The sequence below is a fragment of the Larimichthys crocea genome, chromosome XXIV (assembly GCF_000972845.2).
Source record: "Larimichthys crocea isolate SSNF chromosome XXIV, L_crocea_2.0, whole genome shotgun sequence".
NCBI classification, from domain to species: Eukaryota; Metazoa; Chordata; class Actinopteri; family Sciaenidae; genus Larimichthys; species Larimichthys crocea.
Window position 1 is genome coordinate 2599796 of NC_040034.1, and position 23147 is coordinate 2622942.

At 44.3% G+C, this 23147-nt stretch overlaps 1 protein-coding gene across 1 annotated transcript in view; it reads left to right on the top strand.

The window, feature by feature from the left end:
• Positions 1 to 839: 839 nt before the first annotated feature.
• sos2 (son of sevenless homolog 2 (Drosophila)) overlaps positions 840 to 23147 on the top strand; it is a 33626-nt gene continuing 11318 nt past the window's right edge. Inside the window, exons 1-7 of the mRNA XM_019277867.2 lie at positions 840 to 1921; positions 14616 to 14741; positions 14915 to 15046; positions 15323 to 15487; positions 15573 to 15779; positions 19037 to 19180; positions 19299 to 19409. Of these exons, the coding sequence (XP_019133412.1) occupies positions 1838 to 1921; positions 14616 to 14741; positions 14915 to 15046; positions 15323 to 15487; positions 15573 to 15779; positions 19037 to 19180; positions 19299 to 19409 (969 nt within the window). The 5' untranslated portion in view covers positions 840 to 1837. The remainder of the gene's footprint in view (positions 1922 to 14615; positions 14742 to 14914; positions 15047 to 15322; positions 15488 to 15572; positions 15780 to 19036; positions 19181 to 19298; positions 19410 to 23147) is intronic.

Consider the following 23147-nt stretch of genomic DNA (forward strand, 5'->3'; position numbering starts at 1 on the left):
TCTCTCATCATAAATCTATTTTCCTTTTTTTTTTTTTTTTTTTTTTTTTTTTTTTTTTTTTTTTTTTTTTTTTTTTTTTTTTCTTGCCTACTCCAATAATCAGTCCTCATCATTATTCCACTTCATGTTGTATTCTGTTATAAAAACATACTTTTAATATTAATTAACACAAGGCAAATACAGTTGCCAAATATAATCATACTTTAATTTTAAAACAGTAATATAAAATGTACACTCCATAAAAACATTATATATAGTAAGTAAAACATCAATCTCTATCCATAGGTACCCACGCCTGCGTATATCACATTTTATTGACAGAAGAACAACTAGGCTGGACTTACTGTCTCATTTCAATTCCAGACCCACAATCACACATAAAATTAATCCACTAATTATATATAACACAAAAACAATCACACTACCATAAAGATACTTAAACCCATACAATCTCTTACCACTTTCATTGTTGTCATTCTTGTTTATAACACATTATATTACATATGGAACACAAGACAAATACATGCAAATAAAATCCACTTTATTTAAAAAGCAAAACTAGTAAAACAAACAAAAAAACTATACATATATATAGGTATAGGTATAGGCTACGCCGCGTTCTATTTTATTTATTTATTTATTTATTTATTTATTTATTTATTCACTGGTTTTAAATAAAGTGGATTTATTTGCATGTATTTACCTTGTGTTTATATATTTAATAATATGTTTTTATAAACAGAAAGTGGATAAGTAGAGATTTTTTATGTTTATGTTTTTTGTGTGTGTGTTTTTAATATATAAACGAGTGCATAGATTGTGTGTGTGGGTCTGGAATATGAAATGAGACAGTAAGTCCAGCCTCGTTTTTCTTCTGTCCAATAAAATGTGAATTTACGCAGCGTGCGTGCCTGACAGCGACGCGCGGCGCAGAGCGCAGCAGACAGTCAGTCAGTCAGGGCAGGCAGGGCAGCGGAGTTGTTGGTACGAACATCTTCAACTTCCAACAAAACCAAAAAAACATCAGACTCGGACTCGGTCTGCTCCTCAAACAGCAGCAGCAGCTCCAGCTCACTCACTCACAGAAACCAAAACATGCCTCGGACTGATGATCGCTGTTTTCTCGGAGGAGCCGCGGAGCCTTCACGCTGGATTTAACGTCCGGAAAAAGATGACTAAACGTGGAGCGAGCCGCGCAGGAGAACGTGTGCCTTGTTTGGAGCCGAGCGGGTCGTGTGCCACAACATAAAAACAAATAAATAAATAAATTCAAATCGGGGAAGCGAAGGCCAGCCTGTAGCAACCAGTTAGCTGCTAAGGCTAACTAGCCTGCTAACTAAACGTTACAGGTGTTTTTTTTTTGTTGTTGTTGTTGTTTTTGTTTTTTTTTTAAGGACGCAGCAAAAAAAAAAACAAAACCAAACGTGACTTGTAGCTGTAGTTAGCTGACCTCCAGCTAAACTCCCGGCGTGGTGGCTTCATGTCGGACTTGTTGTGCCCGCCGGGAGCTTCTTTTTAACACTTTGTTGTTGTTAGCCGTTAGCTCCGCGGTTAGCAGCTAGCCTCGGTTAGCACGCAGAAGCTAACGAACTTTCCCAGGCTGCATGTGCTCGTTTGGCGTCTTTTAGCTTCGCTTTCGCGCTTCGAACCGGACTGGCAAGTGTTTGTTTAAGTGAAAACTTTATTATTTTTTTGCCACCACCACCACCACCACCCCTTCTCCCCCCTCCTCCGCCTTGGACTGTGACCCACCCCACACAAGGACGCATCTATCCCGGGGGCCGATGCTGACAGTTCAGCCCGGATCACGGCAAGGACGCCAGGAGCCGCTACAGCGATGCAGCCCCAGCAGATATACGACTTTTCGAGTGACGAGAACAGTCACAAATGGAGAGGCCTCTTCGTGCAAGCTTTACGAAAGGTAAACACACACCTGTGTACTGTCACATGCGACCGGCTCCATGTGTTGTTGTTAATCCTGAATTAATGTGTTTCATGTTTTGCTGATTGTTACAGCACATCAGTGTTGAAACTGCTGTCCTCATCCTCTGCAGCGAGTTTATTCAATAAGTTCAAGTTCCCCATAATGAATTTTTATTTTTTTTCCCACCACCTTTGTTGACCACACACACACACACACACACACACACACACACACACACACTGTCACAACAACAACAACAACAACATGCACGGTGCTGATGGTACCTCCACCCACACACACACACACACACACACTGTCCTAACAACAACAACAACAACAACAACAACATGCACGGTGCTGATGGTACCTCCACACATCACACACATTAGATGATGTTTGACAGTGTCTCCAGGACAGTAACTGTCCTGGAGACACTGTCAAACATCATCTGATGTGTGTGTGTGTGTGTGTCGTTGCAAACCTCCCTTTTTTTTTTATTTGTTCCCCATTTGGTCCAACAGCAAAGATGTCTCACTCTCGCAGCTGTTTCACGTCGAATTTCCCTCCCTTTTTTCCGAAGAAATGCAACCTCATTCTCAGCAGCGACCTAATTGAAACTTTGTGCACAGGAAATCTTTTTGATTTTTAATGTCCTTGGTCAGCAGGACTGACCCGTATCAGTTCCTTTTTGACTGCCCCTCTCTCTCTCTTTCTCTTTTTCTTGCATCATCTTGGCTTCTCCCCGTCATCGCCAGGTTTATTTTCTGTTTTCTCTCCCCTCCTGCTTCCCTCAGACTTTGCAAACTCATGCCGGTTTGTGCTTCAACTTAAAAGTTATCGCCGCTCTGCTGTGTCTCACTGTCAACATTAGGTAACACGCCAAAAAAGCCACACTGTTTAGACACATGCACAAAGCTCTGCCCGCTTCGAAACAACCCGCGTGTAAACCTTTGTCGTGTTTACATGTCCTGATGTGGTCAGAGGAGTCACTGATGGGTTAAAGAGCCTGTTGTTGTGGAAAAGCTGCGTCGTCGTGCAAAGAGACGGGGATACTTTTTAAGCTCGGTTTCGATATCTCAGAGCGACGGCGATACAACAAACTCACGATGCAACGGTGGCATAGTAAAACAGCAAAGCATTTACGACCTGTGCCGCTTAATCCAACCAGTTTCTCCATTTACGATGCATCTCTTCCAACTTACCGAAAGAATTCAAGTTATTACTGTTGACTAGTATTTAGAAACTCGCTCAACTCAAGACCAAGACTTGAACTGTGACCATATTTTAACTTCACATCATGAGGATCCAAATTAAACCTCTCCGTGTTATTACCTTTTTAGCACGGCGTGCTTTGATGAAGTTGGTTAACTACCCTGTTTGTTTAAAGTTTAGACTTCAGCTGTCAGATCAGTTATTGACACACAATCTTCTCCCCTTCCTTCCCTTTTTATAGCGGTTTGGAACTTCTGGTAACGTTAAAGCGATCAGAAACGCTGTTTATTTTCATGTTCATTATTCAAATGCTGGTGCGATGGACCATTTGGCACACACACACATCCCGAGGCAAAAAGCGCCCACAGAGATAAGGAGTGATGGAATTACCCACGTAGCGACATCATGTGTATAAATAACAGCAGCCCCCTTTTTGTTTCTGTCAGTAAGCTGCAGCGCCGAGCGAGTCGAGAGGGTGTGATGAATCAGGTAAAACTCCGAGAGCAGGTGGTGGGCCGCGGTGCCGCGGTTTCATTGTCTCAACTTGTTACACAACCGCCGGAGGGAAAGCCTGTCAGAGATTGTCAGAGATTGACGCACGAGAGGTTTGTTATGGGTTTTTTTTTTTTGACAGAGTGTGACTCGCTGTTTTTCACAGCTGTCCACCAGGAAGGGGGGGTTTCCTTGTCAGTGAAGGAGGCCACGGCTGGTGGATGGACGGGGTGGATGACTCCACCCCACAGAGAATGGGTTTTTAGATTGTTGTTCACAGGCAGGATTAAAGAAAAAAACTGTTAATAGACACTCCTCAGAGCAGAGCCCGGTGCAGGCGAAGTAACTTTGTGCTCAAGCTACAGCAGGTGTCACCTTCAGCTGGTGCTGGATCGCTCCACTTCTCCAGCTGCAGCTTATATTTACTCATAGTTGCCAAGACAGATAATCAAGTGCTCCTTTGATTCATTTATGAAGCACAAATGCCAAATATTTGAGTTTTTTCAGGAGTTTCTCCTTTATATCATCATATTTTTAGACATAAAACACATGTTGAAGACGTCACCTCGGGCTCTGGTGAATTCTCTAAATGATTTATCAATTAATTGAAAAAAAGAACTGACAGATGAATCGATAAAGAAAGTAATTCTCAGGTGCAGGTCTTTGTGAAGGTACTTAAGCTCTTGGAGGACTGTGGGTCTGTTTACATGTGAGAAATTCAAGCTTAACTGCACATCTGCTGATGATGAGGTAAAGCTGTGAAGCACCTGGGACTTGTAGTTTTTGTAGTTTATACATGGTCATTGTCTCAGCCCCTGAATGCATCAAGTTTCTCTACATTGTTTCCTCATCATTCACCAGAAAATACACAAAAAATGTAATTATACAACAAGTCGTTCCAACCAAGCGATCTGACATTCGCAACATGCTCAAATCAGCATGACCGCACACCTGACTCATCACTGCTGCCATTTCCACATCGTCACATCCTGAAAATATAAAACATGAAAATAAATATGATGATTACACTGGAAGTCAACTTTTAATAAAGTAATACAAATTTCTTTAATGAATATTCTGGATTTAATGGAGCTTTTAGACAGCCTCATTAACACAGGCGTGTAGCTCGTTAACACAGGTGTTGTGCCTCATTAACACAGGTGTGTGTGCCTCGTTAACACAGGTGTGTAGCTCATTAACACAGGTGTGTAGCTCATTAACACAGGTGTGTAGCTCCTTAACACAGGTGTGTGTGCCTTGTTACCACAGGTGTGTAGCTCCTTAACACAAGTGTGTGTGCCTTGTTACCACAGGTGTGTAGCTCCTTAACACAAGCGTGTGTGCCTTGTTACCACAGGTGTGTAGCTCATTAACACAGGTGTGTAGCTCGTTAACACAGGTGTGTAGCTCGTTAACGCAGGTGTGTAGCTCCTTAACACAGGTGTGTGTGCCTCGTTAACACAGGTGTATAGCTCCTTAACACAGGTGTGTAGCTCCTTAACACAAGTGTGTAGCTCCTTAACACGGGTGTGTGTGCCTTGTTAACACAGGTGTGTAGCTCGTTAACGCAGGTGTGTAGCTCCTTAACACAAGTGTGTAGCTCCTTAACACAGGTGTGTGTGCCTCGTTAACACAGGTGCGTGTGCCTCGTTAACACAGGTGTGTAGCTCGTTAACACAGGTGTGTAGCTATTTATTCAGTTTGGTGAAACTCCACGATCTCTTGAAAGCTTTGACGGGACAACAAATCTTCTGTTTCGAGTTTGTTACTAAGGCTCGGACTACTTCCTGGAGTAGTAAACCGTGTTCATTACACATAAGACTGATTGTTTTCCAGGTATTAGTCAGACCGTGTATCTCCATGGAAACTGAGATCAGAACGGAAATAACAAGCATTAAAAAAGGCAGAGTATATTTTGATTAGATGTTTTATTGAAGTTGGTAATCGCAATATTACATCCGAGCGTGAGCTAGTGACACTTACGGGCCTCGGTGCAGGTGCCTCGGTCCTAACTGCATCTTTGTCGTACACACACTGACGATAAAACACTGTCATCCACATGGAATGGATGCCCGTCTGTCATAATGTGAACGTTGTGTCGAGGTAAAGGCATAAACTTTACAGTCACGTTGTGTTCACAGTAGAAGAAGGAGAGTCTGTGTTTGTCTCTGAGCTGCTGCGTCTACCCGTCCCGGCTATTCTTGATCACGACGGCTCGTGCAAGAGCGTCATCCAGCCTGTGACACACCGGTGTTGATAATAACTGTGCATTCCCCGGGGCTGCTGTTTCACTGGCATCGAGAGACGAGCCAGAGCTTTGCTGGGTTACAGTTTCATTCCATCGGCACGTTAGCGCAGCACATTTTTAAAGCTGATGTCTGTCAGGTTACGAGCATGCTCTGTGTTTGTTTGTGTGCGTCGTCATCTTTTATATTTTCATCCTGACATGGTGGCTTCACAACAGGTCAAAACTTGCAGCTTTTTCTGCTGCCACTTTTATCCAGGTGTGACCAGCAGACAGAAACTTCACTGAGCTCGAAGAATATTTATAAATATATCCATAAAGATCTTTATCAAGCTCTTTGTGCCAGAAACCGGTCTTGCCGTGTCTTCTGTTAGTGTGTCAGTTTAATTTTAGCTCCTCGTATCAACCTCACCTTTGATCTGACATGAAGCAGATAAAAAAAACTTTCACTTTAAGGAGTTGAGTCAAAGATGTTTTTCATTATTGATGAATCTACAGATTATCTTCTAGATATCGATGAATTGTTTACTCTATAAAATGTCAGAAACTAGTGATAAATGTAAAAGATATTTAGTTCAACATGATTTTAAAAACTCTGGTGACGCAAAGTGTCTCTGCTGTGAGCGAAAGATGTCAGTACTTTTTATTTTGGGGCTTTTTATGTCTCTTATTTATATTTTAGAGACAGAAAGGGGACGACATGCAGCCAGGGACCACAGGCTGGAATTTAACCCGGGCTGCTAACCTGCCTGGCTATGAAGTGCCAAAAAATTGCAGTTCTTCGAGCAGCCACTCGAGGCTGGCTCCAGAAATAAACATGTTTACAGCCTGGTACAAAAAACAGTTTTGGTCTCTGTAGCTAATTTCCCCGTTCATGACAACTGTACTGAGGGTGAATTTCTATTAGAGTTGTCACGATACTAAAATGAGTAACCACGATACTATACCAGACAAAGTATCGCGGTTCCGGGTATTAACAAGCCGATACTGGCTGCCTTTTTTTATTATATTTTATAAACTGCAATGTATTTGTACAAGTTAGTTTGAAACAACGATGTTTGTTTTTTTTAAGCAAAATTAGTGTTGCCACTGACGAAGACGCCACGGCAGACTCGCTGCGCGGCCTCGGTGCTTCTGCCATGGTGAGTGTGTTGTCTCGTGTCTGGGCGAGACAGAACTTTAGCTTGTTGTTTGTTTTGAAGCGGGTTTTCTATCGAACGGAGCTGTCTTCGTGGAGTTCGTTCTTGCGCAGAAAACACACGAACAGCCATCACAAAGACGGGCGGACCCAGCGTGCGAAATCATATCCCTGGACGTCACCAGTAACAGGCAAACAGCCAATCATTCAGCAGCTGTGTAGTTCGGTTGCGGTTCAATTTTGGTTTGTTTACAAAGGAGTAGCATGCAGTGAGAAGCCGGGAGGAGAGCAGAGGCGGCCGCTATGTAGCGGAGACTGGCACCGGTAGTATAGTAATCCACGGTAGTACCGTCGTGTAAAATTTCTAGTATAGTAGCGACGGTTATGATTTGGCATCGCGGGGTACCGTGGGTATCGTGCAACTCTAATTTATATACAACTCACCTGTTCACATTATATTAAGGCTTAAAGTTATGCAGGATTAAGAGCGTGGACGCTTTGATTGACAGGTGGGTGTTGTTACAGATGGTTTGTTTGAGCAACCAGGCGTCAGGTCGATGATCCACCTTTTAGATTAACAACATGACGGCGGGCAGAGCCTCCACGTCTCTCCTGAACACGTGGGTGACGTATTATACCATAAAAGAAATGACATTGCACTGTCACTCCATAACTTCATTAAATGACATCAGTGTGAGATAAAGGAGGCGACTTCAAACAACAAGTAAACACAGTTACAGTGTAACTTTATACATGCGGCCTACATCCAATTCTGTCCTGCTGGTTGTAGTCGTAATTACAGATTTCTTTATTTTAGGCATTTATGACTTTATTACAAGCACGGACAGGAAGTGAGGAGAGAGGTCAGGGATGATGTAAGGCAACAAAGGTAGAGTAAGACTTGAAGCAGGGACGCCGGCGCTCGACCTCAGACAGACGAGTTGCTTTCAAGTTTACTGCAGATGTTGAACTCTGGGTTTATTCCAACAAGTCAACTCATTAGACCATTAGAGCGTCGCCCTCAACCGTTATCCCCCCTTTAATTTAATTTGTTTTATAGTTTTTTATGCTTTTATTTAGATCGTGACAGGAAACCGGGCTGGGCGACAGGCAGCGAACAGCCGTGGGTTGGAGTCGAACTCCGCCGTGGTACGGTGGTGGACTCACAATCTGCAGCATGTGGGTTGAGCGTGTTGATTGGACAGGATGTTCCCGGTAACAGGTTGCACTTCCTGTGCACCAGCCTCGAGGGCCCGTCCACAGACACAGGAACACGGGGCTGATTAATCCACACGTCCACCCCCCCTCCAACCCACCCTCCATCCTTTTCCAGATTATTGAATCAAGTCTGTGACCATCAGTCCGTCCTCACACCGGGTTCAGGCGGGGGTGGGTGGGTGGAGGTGGACGCAGGTCGGCACGGGTCAGTGGGTCAGGTCGGACCGAGGTCACGGTGAGGCTGCGAGCTGTGGACGGCACGACCGCCAGCGATTGTTGTCTTGATGATGTGATTGTGGGGAGGGCCAGCTAAATGTCAGGGGTGTGTGTGTGTGTGTGTGTGTGTGTGTGTGTGTGTGTGTGTCCTTGTTGTGCACACGTGTGTTTGTTTGTCTGCATGTGTAGTAAGTTTTTTGCTGCGTCTGTGTTTGTATTGGTGTGTGTCTAAAGGATTATCTATGTTTATGTGTCTTTTGTCTTTGGTGTGTGTGTGTGTGTGTGTCCTGTATGTCTGCACCATGCATCTTTTGTGTGTGTGTGTGTGTGTTGTCTTGATCTCTGCCCTATGGTTCCCCAGACAGTCTGGTTGTAATGGCAGATGATGTCATGGCATGAATCACAAACAGTGACACATGCTCGGGTATAATAACAATCCCAACCCCCACATCTACACACACACACACACACACACACACACACACACACACACACACACACACACACTAGCCACATTACCTGCAACCTGAGCCTGATGCAGCCCCGTATACACAGCCAGGAGAATAATCAATTGAATTAGAAATGTTAACCCTGTATTAACACCGTCCGTCCTCGATTATTACCTCCAACTTTTTCTGCTCTTTCACCAGCAGCACACACACACACACACACACACACACACACACACACACACACACACACACCTGATCCACACGTGTGTGACAGTGCTGCATCTTCTTCTTCTCTGTTTCGACAAATTTGTGTCAATCTTCGCGACTCGACGCTTCTGATGATGTCGCACTTTTTTGGGAGTAATGAAATATGTTTTGAGGTGAAATGTCTGTGGTCCGGAGATCTGCTGCGTGTACTTTTCCAACGATCACATTTTTCTTTTTCCCCCCCCGCGCCGCCTTCACTTTCACTCGTACGCCACACAGTCTGCTCCATTGTCTTTTCTGTCAGGTCTCATTATGTCAGCGTGTCGTGGCAGAGCGCGTTGCAGCGTAACGTTTAAGACGCCGCGTTAATAACTCTCATATCTGTTGTTCCACGACACAGAGTCTCTACAGACGTCTTGATTTGATGAGTTCCAAAAAAGGGTTTGCTGAACGTGATAATATACATTTAATGTCCTGTTGTTTATCTCCGTGTGCCCTGCGATGAGCTGGCGACTTGTCCATGCTGCGTCGCCGTTCGTCTGCGGTTCAGGAAAGCTTTGAGAGAAATGATTTCTGCTCCGTGTGTGGTCGACCTTTTGCACGTATGCACAGATTCTCATCAGTTAATCAGTTTATTGTTTTAGCTGTAAGATGTCAGGAAATTGTAACGCTGATGTCTTTTTAAATCGCTTGTTTCGACTCATCATGTGTTATATACTAAAGGCTAAACTCCGGATGCGGTGCGTTCCATGTGTGCGACCGCCGGAGCTGATCCCGGCTGCTCGAAGTCGACGCTTGAAGCGCCGCGAAGCAGATCGTGTCAATCTGCACAGAGCAGCTCGAGCTAACAGGAAGTCAGACACAGAATCCGGTCGATTTCCAAAATAAAACACCCCCTGCGAACTTCCAATTAGGCAAAACAATTGTGACATATTTGCATATTTAGAAGCACGTCAGCCAGAAAAAACGACCAAATCTGTCGTCGGCCAAACACTTCTGAAACACTTGGTCGTGTTGCGCCCTCGACGTGACACTGACTTTTCAGCGTTGGATGTTTAATTTACAAAGATACAAAACAGGAAAAAAAGCATCAAACTAAAGCTGTTTATAATTAGTTAGATAATCGATTACTTTACTTTGATATTCTATTAACTGCATCATGAATCAAGTCTCTGTTTCCAGCTTTATAAACTGAATATTTTTGGCTTTTGCACTGTTTACTTCACACTGATTAATGCTGATGTGAATTTAATCAGTTAAACGAGAAAATAATCGACACGCGGATTGTTTAAATAATCATAAACATCAGCTTGTGTTCTCACAACTTCAATGATTAAACGTTTGTTATGAACACGTTAATCCAGCTCTGACAATAACATCTTTAGGACGTCTGTGAATTTTTTTGCTCTGTGTGTGTGTGGTCTTAATATTTGCACTCGAGCCAGAAATGGCTGTACTTCTGTAGCTGTCAGGGGTTGTGGATGAAACATTAACCAGTCGGATTTTTTCCTGGTGCTTTTTGTCTGCCTGTGAATCCTGGTTTTCCCTCTCCTGGTTTGGCTCAGCTCCAGTCTGTGTGCGGAGTATGAGCCTGCTGCTGCTGCCTCGTACATGCACATCAATACCTCTCAGTCTGCTGCTATGATCTGCTCTCCCCGGGGGCTTCGCTCTGTGTGCGTAGAGAACAAGGCAAAGGGAGGAGGTGGTGGTGGAGGAGGAGGAGGTGGAGGAGGGAAAGGGAGAGTGAGCGAGCGCTGGGACTTCCTGTACGCTACCCTTCCCTTTCTTAATGGAGCTGACCCATGAAACTGAACACCTCGACATGGCACAGAAGGATGTGCATGAAAACCTCACACATGATTGAGATTCTGTTCATTCTGACTACGTCCAGCGAAGGATTTCGATTATTAATGTTCGCCTGCAGCGGAGTATTGTCTTCGTTATCGATTCATCTTGAGTGTTTTTTCTCGAGCATATCATCTTGAAACAATTTGTTTTGTCTGACAAACAGTCAAAAAGATACTAAATGTACAATCAGAGGCAAGTGGAGAGATATAAAATGAAACGATGTGCGTAAATCTGACTGATATCGATTTATTTTCATTCCTGAGCATTAATCTGCTCATTATTTATTAAAAATGACAAAAAAAACGAGTGAAATATTCAGTTTATTGTCAGATATTAAAAAGAGGAGCAGCAAATTCTCATTTCAGAAGAAGAACGACCAAAAACAATTATTCATTGGTTCAAATAGTTGCTAATTTATGCTTCTGTCAATCAGAAAATCAATTAAAAATCCAGGTAACTATCCCTAAGGCTTAAAGTTATGCAGGATTAAGAGCGTGGACGCTTTGATTGACAGGTAGGTGTCGTTACAGATGGTTTGTTTGAGCACCCAGGCGCCTCAGGTCGGCTGCCAGGTGTTTTAATTCCCTCATTTAGCTACAAACTTACATTTCTGATTGTCATGGAGGATTTATCAGCGTTTACGTTGCTACTTCACACCAGAAATAGTTCACTGTGCTTTGCATGACGGGCGATCTCGAGCATATTTCAGATGCCGTGGTTGTTTCTGTTTCCATGATACAGTCAGCCTCTCGTCTCTGCTCGTGTTTTTAAGGAGGTCCCACTCGATTGCTTTCACTTTTCCGCGCTTACTTCAGTGTCCACCGCCGCCACCGCCGCCAACTATATTAGACCATGTTACATCCATCACCCATTAGGATCGAGTTTCAGCGGTACTGTAAATACACCGAGCTGCAGTCATACCTGCACATGACCACGCTCTGCTTTCAGCCCCTCGATTTAGACGCAGCTCGTCTTTAAAGTGTCGTCACAAACCAGAGATTCAGCTTTTTGCTAATAAAGGTTGTTTTTTAAATATTGATTCATCTGCTTGTGCATTATGTTTCAGATCTGGTCTATGAAATGTTCAAAAATAGTGACGTTAAAGATCCAGTGTGTAGAGTTTAGCGTGCACCTGTGCAGCGACTTTCCAAGCATGTAAGAAAAACTCAGTATTTGCTGTTTCAACGCTCTGACTGTGGATATAAAAAGCTCAATAATTATTATTTTCATTATACACTAATAAAAAACATACTGATGAATCTTATATTCACGTTCTGCCAATGGCGCCTTTTCAATCTCACACACTGGACCTTTAAATTCTTCTTATTTCCAACCAAACAGTCCAAAAAACCCACGAAATATTCAGTGTATTATCACACAAAACTAAAAATATCAGAACATATTTACATGCGTGAAACTGAAACTGCTGAATTTTGACACTTTGGTCACAGAAGAAGACATCAATGATTGTCAAAGATCTTCAGTTTCAAACAACACAAACCAGAAAATAAATTAAATTTCCATGAATCGACTGACGTGGACGAGGACTCTCTCGTATGTCGGTGAGAGAGTGTTACAGTCTGAATTCACTTTCTCTGTTATATCTTTTATTCGAATGACAGTGAAACTCGTATATTTTCGTTGCTGCGTCTCCCATCCTGACATTGTTGCAGATAGACGACACTTGTTGGACGTGGGCCTCTCAGAAACGGGCCAAACTATTCTGTGAATGGAGTCAGGGGAAACCCCCGTAGTTTCAGCGTGGTGACTCACAGCTCCTGGTGTCCTGTGGAATTTGGTCAAGTGCCTATTTGTGGTTTAAGAGACTATATCTCATAACCTACTTCTTCTTTGATATATGTATATATATTTATTCTTTCCAAGTTGTGGCCTTATTTATAACCGTTAGGTCTTGTGAGTGTGCATCAAAACAGAAAATGACGTACAGAAAACGTAAACGAGGCCAAGCTGTGGCTTCAGATTTTCCAGCTCCGGCATCTGAGCGTAGTTAAAGAGTCTGATCTCAGATAAACAGTGGGGGTCTTTTTATTTATTGAGTGAGACTTTCACCTTCTGTTACGAACTCAAACTTGAGGCACGGAGTGGACATCCTGCCCCGTCGCTGCGTCTCCCGTTAAGTCAGAGCGCAAGAATGCACGCCGCTCGGTCTGCGCTGACCTTTTTAACTCTCCTCTCACATTCCTTAATCCGGGGGCAACGTTTTTGTCATCATAATGCCCCACTTTACTACACGCCAGGGGTAATTCCATCACTAGCATGTGAACAGGCCGGGCTTTTGTGAGTGGAGAGTAAATGTTAGGCTGTCTTTCTATCCACCTCTCCCCCTCTCTCTGAGTCTGCTCTGGGTGCTATAATAGTATCTCAACTGACAGCATTCCTGCGAGAGGGCACGGCCCGAATGACAACAGCTTTTAGGAGGTTGGAGTTGGAGGTTTTGGGAGGGAGAGAGGAAGAGGGGGGAGGTTGTTCTTCTTCTTCTTCTCTTTCCATTCGTAGACCTAATGATGCCACACCTTCTCTTCTGCTGTCGGCACCTAGAAAACCACACCTTCTTCTCCACCCACTGTCCAATGAACCGACAAAGCCTGGATGACTTCATGAACCAGCAGAAGATACCTGTTTGAATACATGTCTCTTTTTTTGGACACGTGGACATGTTTGTGATGTAGCAGTGTCTAATTTTAAAGCTGAATAATAATTGGCTGGATGGAGAGTGGATGTGCTGACAGGTTTCACACAGCGTTTCATATGTTTTAGATTTGATTTGTACTCAGTTTCTTTTTGTTTTTTCATCTGTTAGCAGGCACAGTTTTGAAAAATTCTGCCTTGATTGTCAGCGGCTCGAAGGTTTTGCATTCACAGATTGTGCTGTCGGTAAATCAACGTGGAAATCAGTGTGAATCAGGTTGTTTTCCGTCTTTTAAAAGCTACATTGAAACACCGTTAAAGCGTGTTTATCCTCCGTGATGTGATGCCTCTAACGTCCACCTGAGGCTGGCTCCAGAAGTGAGTCAGTCTCCATAAGTCCCCATGTTCAAATGTCCAACTTCACAGCAGAAATAAACATGTTTACAGCCTGGTACAAAAAACAGTTTTGGTCTCTGTAGCTAATTTCCCCGTTCATGACAACTGTACTGAGGGTGAATTTATATACAACTCACCTGTTCACATTATATTAAGGCTTAAAGTTATGCAGGATTAAGAGCGTGGACGCTTTGATTGACAGGTGGGTGTCTTATTTGAGCACCCCTGTGTTATTCAGTCCGCCTCAGGTCTGCAGATGATGCACGTCTTTACAGAAACCTACGGGTGACACAGGTTGATTTTTCACAGTCGTGCAGTAAATAGAAACTGCCGTGTTTATGGCACACTTTGGAAAATGACGTATAATTTGCAGTCAATGGGCTGAAACATGCAAAAACCACCAATATGACCCTTCGAGACCAGGAGGAGGCGTTCGTCTTCAGTCAGTCATTGTCTGTACTTGTCGTCTTGACGTCATTAAACATGACCCGGGCCTAACCGAGGCTCATACCAGGTGTTACGATCATTTTCAGTTGACATCATGTAAACGTCGTGTTTCGCTTTCTTAGATCTCGTCGTATCGGTCACTCATCTCTCTCTCTCTCTCTTTATGTTCAGGTGCAGAAGCAGGTCCACCCAACCCTCTTGGCGAAGGAGGATGCCCTGCAGCACATCGAGGAGCTGATCCTGCAGCTGCTCAACATGCTGTGCGTGGCCCAGCCTCGCTCCGTGCAGGATGTGGAGGTACGGCATTTTTTTACGGAGCATCGTAACATGTCGTAGATTCAGCTCGACTGTCTGTGACTTAAACAAAGTTTTAATCATTCCACATGACTAATTGAGTACTTATGTGCGATGCAGCTTTCAGTCATCTTAATGCTTCCAAATTAAGACACAATATTTTCCTTTCTTTCCAGGAACGGGTCCAGAAAACCTTTCCCCACCCTATAGATAAGTGGGCGATCGCTGACGCCCAGTCAGCTATCGAGAAACGCAAAAGGAGAAACCCGTTACTTCTCCCCGTGGACAAGATCCACCCACTGCTTAAGGTAAAAAGACTGAAGCGCGGTCACGTAGCCACTTGATGAATCAAATGTTAAGATTGCCACATTCTTATAAGACACGGTCAACTCTGATGCAAGTTCCAGAAAGTTGCTGCACTTGCCGGGAAAAAAAAAATCTAATTTTAGCTTACTATTTTGACAGCATTGCTCAGACTAATTGAACTGCCCAGAACTGATTCAGCTTCAGATGTACGATAAGAATAATCTTGAGCTGCCGTGTAGTAATACGTGTTTTTATTCTGCCTTTTTTTGACCCAACAGGAGGTTTTGGGCTATAAAGTAGACTACCATGTTTCCCTGTACATCGTGGCTGTGCTTGAATACATATCAGCAGACATACTGAAGCTGGCGGGCAACTATGTCGGCAACATCCGGCACTACGAGATCAGCCAGCAGGACATCAAGGTGTCCATGTGTGCGGACAAGGTGAGTATTCGTGAGGAACGCTGAAAAAAAGCTGAAGGAAATGTTTTGTTTTGGTTGACTGAACGTTTCCGTCGTCCGCCTCCAGGTTTTGATGGACATGTTCGATCAGGAGGAGGACATCGGCCTGATGTCTCAGTGCACGGAGGAGCCGTCGTCCTCCGGGGAACTCACGTACGACGACCTGGTGAGGCTTGAAATCGCGGAGGAGCGGCAGTACCTGCGAGAGCTCGACCTCATCATCAAAGTGTTCCGCCATCACTTCCTGTCCAACCCCAAAATCTTCACGCCTCAGGTGAGGACGGCACGCACGGTTTCATCACGGGAGGAGTAAACGTTCTGAATCACTGATCGATTACTCGTCTTCTCTTCACACACATAACAACAAAACCACTCGTTGTCCCTGCAACATAAATGTCAGGCTTTATTTATTTTCTATTCCATGCATTGGTGGTTATTTATGAATATTTAGCATCACAGTTAGTTCATGTACTTTATTGTTGCCTTGCTGCAATAGGTTAAAGAAACTTGCTGCTGTTAATAATAATAATAACACCACACTAGGCAGAGGTGGATGTAGGGTACATTCAGACAGGATCTGCTGGAGGTGTGTCTCTTTGTAACCCCTGTGAAACCATCCGTAAATAATATTTTATTCTGCTGATTAACCGACTTTATTGAGGCCGACGCTCGCTCACTCTCATTCGCTGCCCATGTCTCTCTGTCACTTTTTCTCTAAACCAAATTAAACTTCTTTGTGTCGCTATTTTGCAGCGTAAACTGCGAGTCAGACTCGGATTTAGAAGCTGAGTACGTGACTGTGGAGGTTTGACCGGTCTGAGTGTCTGATTGGCAACTTTTCTGCAGGTCACTGTGGCCAAAACGCACTACCGCCACTCAAATGAATGGAAACACCTGTGTTTCACTGCAGCGCCGGGTCCTGCCTGAACGCACCTTTACTGTCAAACAACTACGGGAAGCAGCGACAATGCTAAAGTTTCTAAAATACATACATCTGTACAGATTTTATGGATAAACCCGATTTGTTATGAAGCTTGATAAAGAAGAGCAGATCAGACGAGCTCAGCACTGTTTATGAGACATTCGTAGATTAGTAATACACTACATAAGAAACTGTGGCTGTTGTGTATTAAAGTGAAAAATAATGGCAGCTCCACTATGTTACTATTAGATTAAAAATAGATTAAGAAGGAAATCAATAAGCGCTCGTAAAACGAGCCACCATCACTCCCCGACCGTTTTATTCACACGAAGGTGCCAGATACTAATGAAAGCTTCAGAGACGGGCTGCAACTCTTGTGCTGCAGAGCACAGTAGCCGTGGCCAGCTTACTCTAAAGCCAGCTTATAAACAAACAAGTCAAGTTTCCAATCGAGTTGTGTAAACCTAATTATAAAGTCGTTTTGGACAAATCCAGCGTAAGAACATTTAAAGATTACAACTCTGTAATCGGCTCGCCGGTGATCGGCGTTGTTACTAAACTCGAAGCTTTAACTCACCATGAGAAACTGAATCTTCTGCCAAATTATTCTCAAATTATCTGAGATTAAAGACGTTTTCGTCTCTTCTGATGGATGACCGGACAGTTGGAGCAATTATCCTCCATGTGGAAGGGCCAATACTGATAAAAATGGATCCAATCTTTGAGGCACCGCCCATGCTCCCTGACCTCCAGTAAACAGACGTTCACATCCATCTGAGCGAGGTTAACCAAAAGAACAAATTGCTAATTACATCGTGTCTAATATGCGCTCTAAATTCTCTGAAAGTTTGGAGTTGAACAGCCGCGGGCGGGCGCGGGGGGTCTATGGATCGAGACGTGAATGGAAAGTTAAGTTTTTAATGGGTTGCTGCGGCTTTGCATATTTCGGGTTGGGTAATTTGTGGTATGATTTTGGGTGAGGAGGATAAACCTTTGTGAGGCCCCGGTGGAATGCAGAACATGTAATTATGTTGAGACAGGAACAACATCTGCAGCCCTCGCAAAAATAACCTCAATTATGTCTGTTGAAACGCGGCGTAATCTGAAATTACTTGGGGAGAGATGTATGATGACGGTCAAATAATGACAGGACAGAACCTCCATTCAGCAGTCAATAATCACTCTGTGCTATTTTAAGGTCCTCATCTGCTTGACTAATGATTTCCTCAAGCAAATCGAGCTCATACTCGACGCTCTTTGTTTATTTTTTTAATGTATTTGTTTATCCGAAAGGAGGTAGAGCAAGAATCGGGAGCTGTTTCAGCAACACCCTGCCACACACTGCTGTGGTTAAACACCGTCAGTGTGTGTACATGCACTCGAGTAACCTGCTTATTGTTGGGTTTCCTGTGGGAAGACGATTTCTTAAATGCTGTCGTGAGTGTGAGGCGGGGGGGATTCAAATCAGCGGGACAAAAATGGCGATCTCATCACCTCGCCCTCGCCTTCCTATCATCGAGGAGAAAGATCTAGAGCCGGTGTAGAAACTACTACTGTAGAAACACAGTGTGTCAACACTCCCGCTCCTCCTCTAGATATAAAAGGCTCATTTTCAAGTAATAAAAACAAAAATATTCTTATTTTCAGGGGATTATACACTCGTGAAAATATGGTCATGCATGTAGGAGTCCCAGTTTGTCCCAGTGGTTAGCACTGTCGCCTCACAGCAAGAAGTTCTCCCTGTGTCTGCGTGGGTTCTCCGACTTCCTCCCACAGTCCAAAGACGTGACCATAACGGGTTAATTGGTGACTCTACATTGTCCGTAGATGTCTCTATGTGCCCTGTGATGAGCGGGTCGTCCACTAATCAGATAATCGGTGGTTCAATCCCCGGCTCCTTCGCTTCTGCGTGCCGATGCGTCCTCGGGCAAGATACTGAACCCCGCTGCGTCGTCGTGTGTGAATGATCAGCTCCTAAAACTGATGAACAGTTAGTGTGTGAATGTGTGTGAATGGGTGAATGTGAGTTTTACATTTCACAACACTGCCATTAAAAAAAAGTAATGGATCAGAACCGATTTTTATGCCACACATTATTCCTCCTCGTCAAAATCTGGCACCTACATTAACCACAATGTAACCTCTATAAACAGATATCTGCATATGAATGCAGAATCTGTAGGCGAGATTTTGGCACTTGACGTGTTCTTCTGGTTTCTGTTTGTAGTCCGAGTAGCAGGGCCGGTCCTAGCTATGGGCAATGTGGGCGGCCGCCCAGGGCGCATTCTCCGTGGGGGCGCACGAACGCCCGAAAAAGCAAAAAACCTCGGTAATTTTTCGATACCGCTCATTAAGTTAGCGGAGCGGGCGCCCCGGGAGCGGGGTGTTGACAAGGCAGAGGGGGGCGTCGGACAGACCGATGGGGGCGCACGCATCCAGGGGCGCACTGGCGGCCGTGAGGGCGCACGGGAAAATGTTCGCCCAGGGCGCAAATGTGGCCAGGACCGGCGCTGCCGAGTAGTACTTGACCAATCATATGAGTGGAGCTGGTTTAAGGATACCTGTCTAACCTTTTAAGAAACTTGTGTCTCTCTCTCTCTGTCGTGCAGGACGTGGAGGTGATCTTCAGCAACATCCTGGACATCCACGAGCTGACGGTGAAGCTGCTCGGACTGATCGAGGACGCCGTGGAGATGACGGCTGACGGCAGCCCTCATCCACTGGTGGGCAGCTGCTTCGAAGATCTAGCAGAGGTACGCAGACTTTCTGACTTGAAAACCTTGAAAACTGGAGCTAAAAAGCTTTATATGCTGGCAACTGATACATTAATGCATTCTCATAGTCATTAAGTTATTCTCTCGGTGTCTACAGGAGCAGGCGTTTGACCCCTACGAGACCATGTCTCAGGATATCCTCAGTAAGGATTTTCACGAGCACTTCAACAACCTGATGGCGCGGCCAACCGCCGGCCTCTACTTCCAGGTAAGATGATCAAATCGTGTGACGTGCTGGTAGAAAACATTCACAACGTTGTTCTCAAGGGCAACACAAAAACACAAACAGCCCCGACTGTCAGGCGGTTAATTACGGTACAGCATCAGGTTAGAGACTCGGGATTGGTGGGAGAATCGAGGCAGTCGTCGTCTCCAGGAATTGATGCTGCCACATGGAAAGTGCGGGACAGCATTACCTCCTAATCCTTTCGCAAAGGATGGTTCAGCGTATCCTCTGCTAAAGTTCAAGGAAAGTCGTGCAGTGGCAGTTGTAACTCGATAACGTGAGGGTCTGGGTTGGGATGTAGAAAGAAAAGGACGGTGCGCGCCGATGTGGCCTTGTAGGCTTCATCAGAACGTGACGATTTGCAGCGATTTGCAGCCGAGTGTGAAGCAGCCGGGATGAGAGTCGGCACCTCCAAGTCTGAAGTTCATGGCTCCCTGCCGGAAAACGGTTGGGAGCGAGTTCCTGCCCCAAGCGAGGGAAGTTCACGTATCTAGGGATAGGGTCAGAAGCTCGGAGCAGAGCTGCTGCTGCTGCTTTGCATCGAAAGGAGTCAGCTGAGGTAGTTCGGGCCTCCTTCATTTGGAGGTGTCCAACTGGGGGGAGACCTCGAGGCAGACCCAGAACCCGCTGGAGGGACTACATAGCTCATCTAGCCTGGGAACGCCTCGGGATCCCCCAGGAGGAGCTGGAATGTGTTGCGTCTGGAACGCCCTGCTGAACCTGCTGCTGCCGCGACCCGACCCCGGAAGAGACTGACTGGATAGTATAAAGCAGAAACAAACATGGGGGTCTGAAGTATTTATACCCATGTCATATTTTTGAATCAAATCTTCCAATTTTCAGGATTTTCTTCTACAGTTTTTTTCATGTAAACGTTCCCGTGAAGCGAAACTGCCGTAAACCAAAGAGGAGAATGTGTTTGTTTTTAATATGAAGGTACAAGTAGGTCATTTATGTGTTTACACTAAGCAAACGCTGTTTGAATACTTGTTCCTGTTCCTCTTTGAAGTGAACCTGGTGCCTGGTGGAATTCCTCCCAATATCGTTTGAGGGCATGTCATGACATATCCAGCGTCCTGTGTACAGTTTATTCGCTGCTGCCGCATTGTTTTATTTGGACATTCCTCACAAGAATAGCATTGAATTATGCTCGGTGGGGTGCAGTTTGGCAGCCTTTGAAGATGAAATATTTGCTGGTGTTTTCTCAGGCCAAGAGACCGACGAGTCCGTCCGTTCGTATAAAGCAACATCAGAGCACCTCGCGGTATTTACAGTAGGAGTTGTTCTTTTGAAGGATTTGAACACGGCCCTCCCGTTTTATTGGATAGATTTCTTGTTAGAGAACCTGCTGCTGACTGACCGTGCTCAGGTCGAGGCCTGGCTGTGTTTACCCTCAAAGCACCAGTTTAACTGCAGTTAGATAAACACCGATGGCACTGTCGTCTGATTACCCACAGCCTGTGTTTATTTTCATATACTCATTGTATGAGAGGGGAGGAAAGGGCACGGGAGTTAAAAATAAAGCTTTATTTTTGCACTGTATAGATAACACCACGGCGTTCGTTTAAAAACACCTCGCATTGTTTCACTTGATATTTTTCTTTAAAAGCCGCAACGCGCTCGGCCCGGCTCGATATGTTGACGATCTTTATTCATCACACATCCATCAAAACCAACATTTTCAATCCTTAAACAAAACCCTAAACAAATATGTCAAATATTTCCAGCTTTCCTCATCGTCGAGTTTCTCTTTCATATTTTTATTTGAAGCCGCAAACGTTTTATTTTTATTAAATAACCAAGAGAATTATCTGCAGCCCTCGTTTTAGAGCTGAAATTATTAAGAGATACTTCAGTTTGATGATCATTTACCTTTGTTTTCTTTATTTATTATGTATTATAGTAAACAGAACTTTTAACTTCAGGTTTTTTCACATTTGAAGATGCAAACTTTGTCTCTGGAAAAGTGTGATTAGAGTTTTCTGCCGTTTTATAGACAACAGAATAAATTTAGAAAATATTTGCATGGTCGTGAATAAATCTAAAACTCGTGATCAAAATAAATAGTTTGTGTCTCTTAATTGTCATTTTTTAATGTCAAAACAAGTTTATTTTTTTGAATAGAAGTCAATCCTTTTATTTATGAATTTCATCTGATGATTAATTACTAAAATCAAAATTTAATATCGGAATCAGAAAGTGACATCTTTAGAAATCTATTTCATTGGAATGCCAGAATAATTTATAACTTTTGTTAGAAACACTTTCTCGTGAATATTAAATGAGTAACCTCACACGTACACTCTAAAGCCGCAATCAGACAGGAACTGGGTCGTGCGGCGGTTTGTCTGTTTGTGTTGAACCCAACGAGCTGTGAAACATTCAGGAAATTTTCTTTTTATTTCGCCTTATCGATGCCGACGCTCCCTCACTCTCATTCACTGTCCGTGTCACACAACCAAAGCTCGCTTTCTCCCTCTCAAACCAGATCAAACGTCTTCATGTCTCTGTTTTGCTGTCCAGACTCAGATTTAGATGAAATTAACAGAGTATCAGAGTTTAATCTCAGACTGTTGACCGCTCTGAGCGCCTGATCGGCCGCCGCCGCCGCCGCGTGACATCGGGCTACGTTATACCAACTTCTCCATCGCAGGTTTCTGCTCAAATGAAATGTCTCGTCTAGTTACGCTTTGCAAAGCCACTGAATGTTTTTACTGTTACTTTAACTTCTCGGATCAGTTCACTGATTCAGCTTCACGCTGCAGAGATTCAGATTCGGTCAAACTGATACTTATCGTGGTGCTTTGGGTGTGTGTGTGTGATCGTCAGCAGTGGTCCCAGGGGCAGATGGTGTAATGGTGTCTCTACACCAACCTCCCCACCCCACACACACACACACACACACACACACACACACACACACCATCCACCCCTCAAACTGCTCGTGCCCCGTTTCTGCTCCGTGAGCTAATCTTATTTTAGCCTCTGTACGACATCGTATGGACACTTTACGTCCACAGCACCTGCTGTACACTCAAACACATCACAGGGGGATCAAACCTGTGGCAGTAGCATCATTAGCTGCTCAGCTTATGTCTCATTGGATGTACTTCATCTTTCTCACTCCATCCTCCTCGACTCTCCTCCCTCCCTCGTCGCTCTCTCTCTCTGTCAGATAGATGTGTCTGTCGAGCACTCAGCCCCTGCACTCTGCAGCGTCTGGTATTGTGGGTAAATTACATCGCCTTTTAAAAATAGAACAGGCAGCCACACTGCGGGCCATTTTTCTCTTTCGGGGAGGAGGAGCAGGAGAAGGAGGAGGAGGGTGGTGGTGGTGGAGGGGAGCATGTGGCCTAAGGCACATTTCATGTTGAAAATAAGCTGTGAATTAAGACAGCGACATGGGTTCAAGCAGCCCTGTACCTCTGTGAAATGGGAACATGTTGTTCTGTAACACTGTGTTTATATTTAGGCCGCTCTCACAATGATGCACGCTCCCGTAGAGACTCGTGTTATCCAACACAAACTTCACTTCCAGCGGCGTACCTGCTCAGGTTTGTCTGTACATCAGGCTGGGATTATTTCTGGGTAGTTTGAAGTAGTGAAAATGAATTTGTTTTAAGCAGATACACATTTAAGATTAAAGAAAACTGCATGATAACTTTAGTAAATTTAGTTGTTAAGCCACATTCAGGCAGGATCAGGTCCTGATGCCGGCGC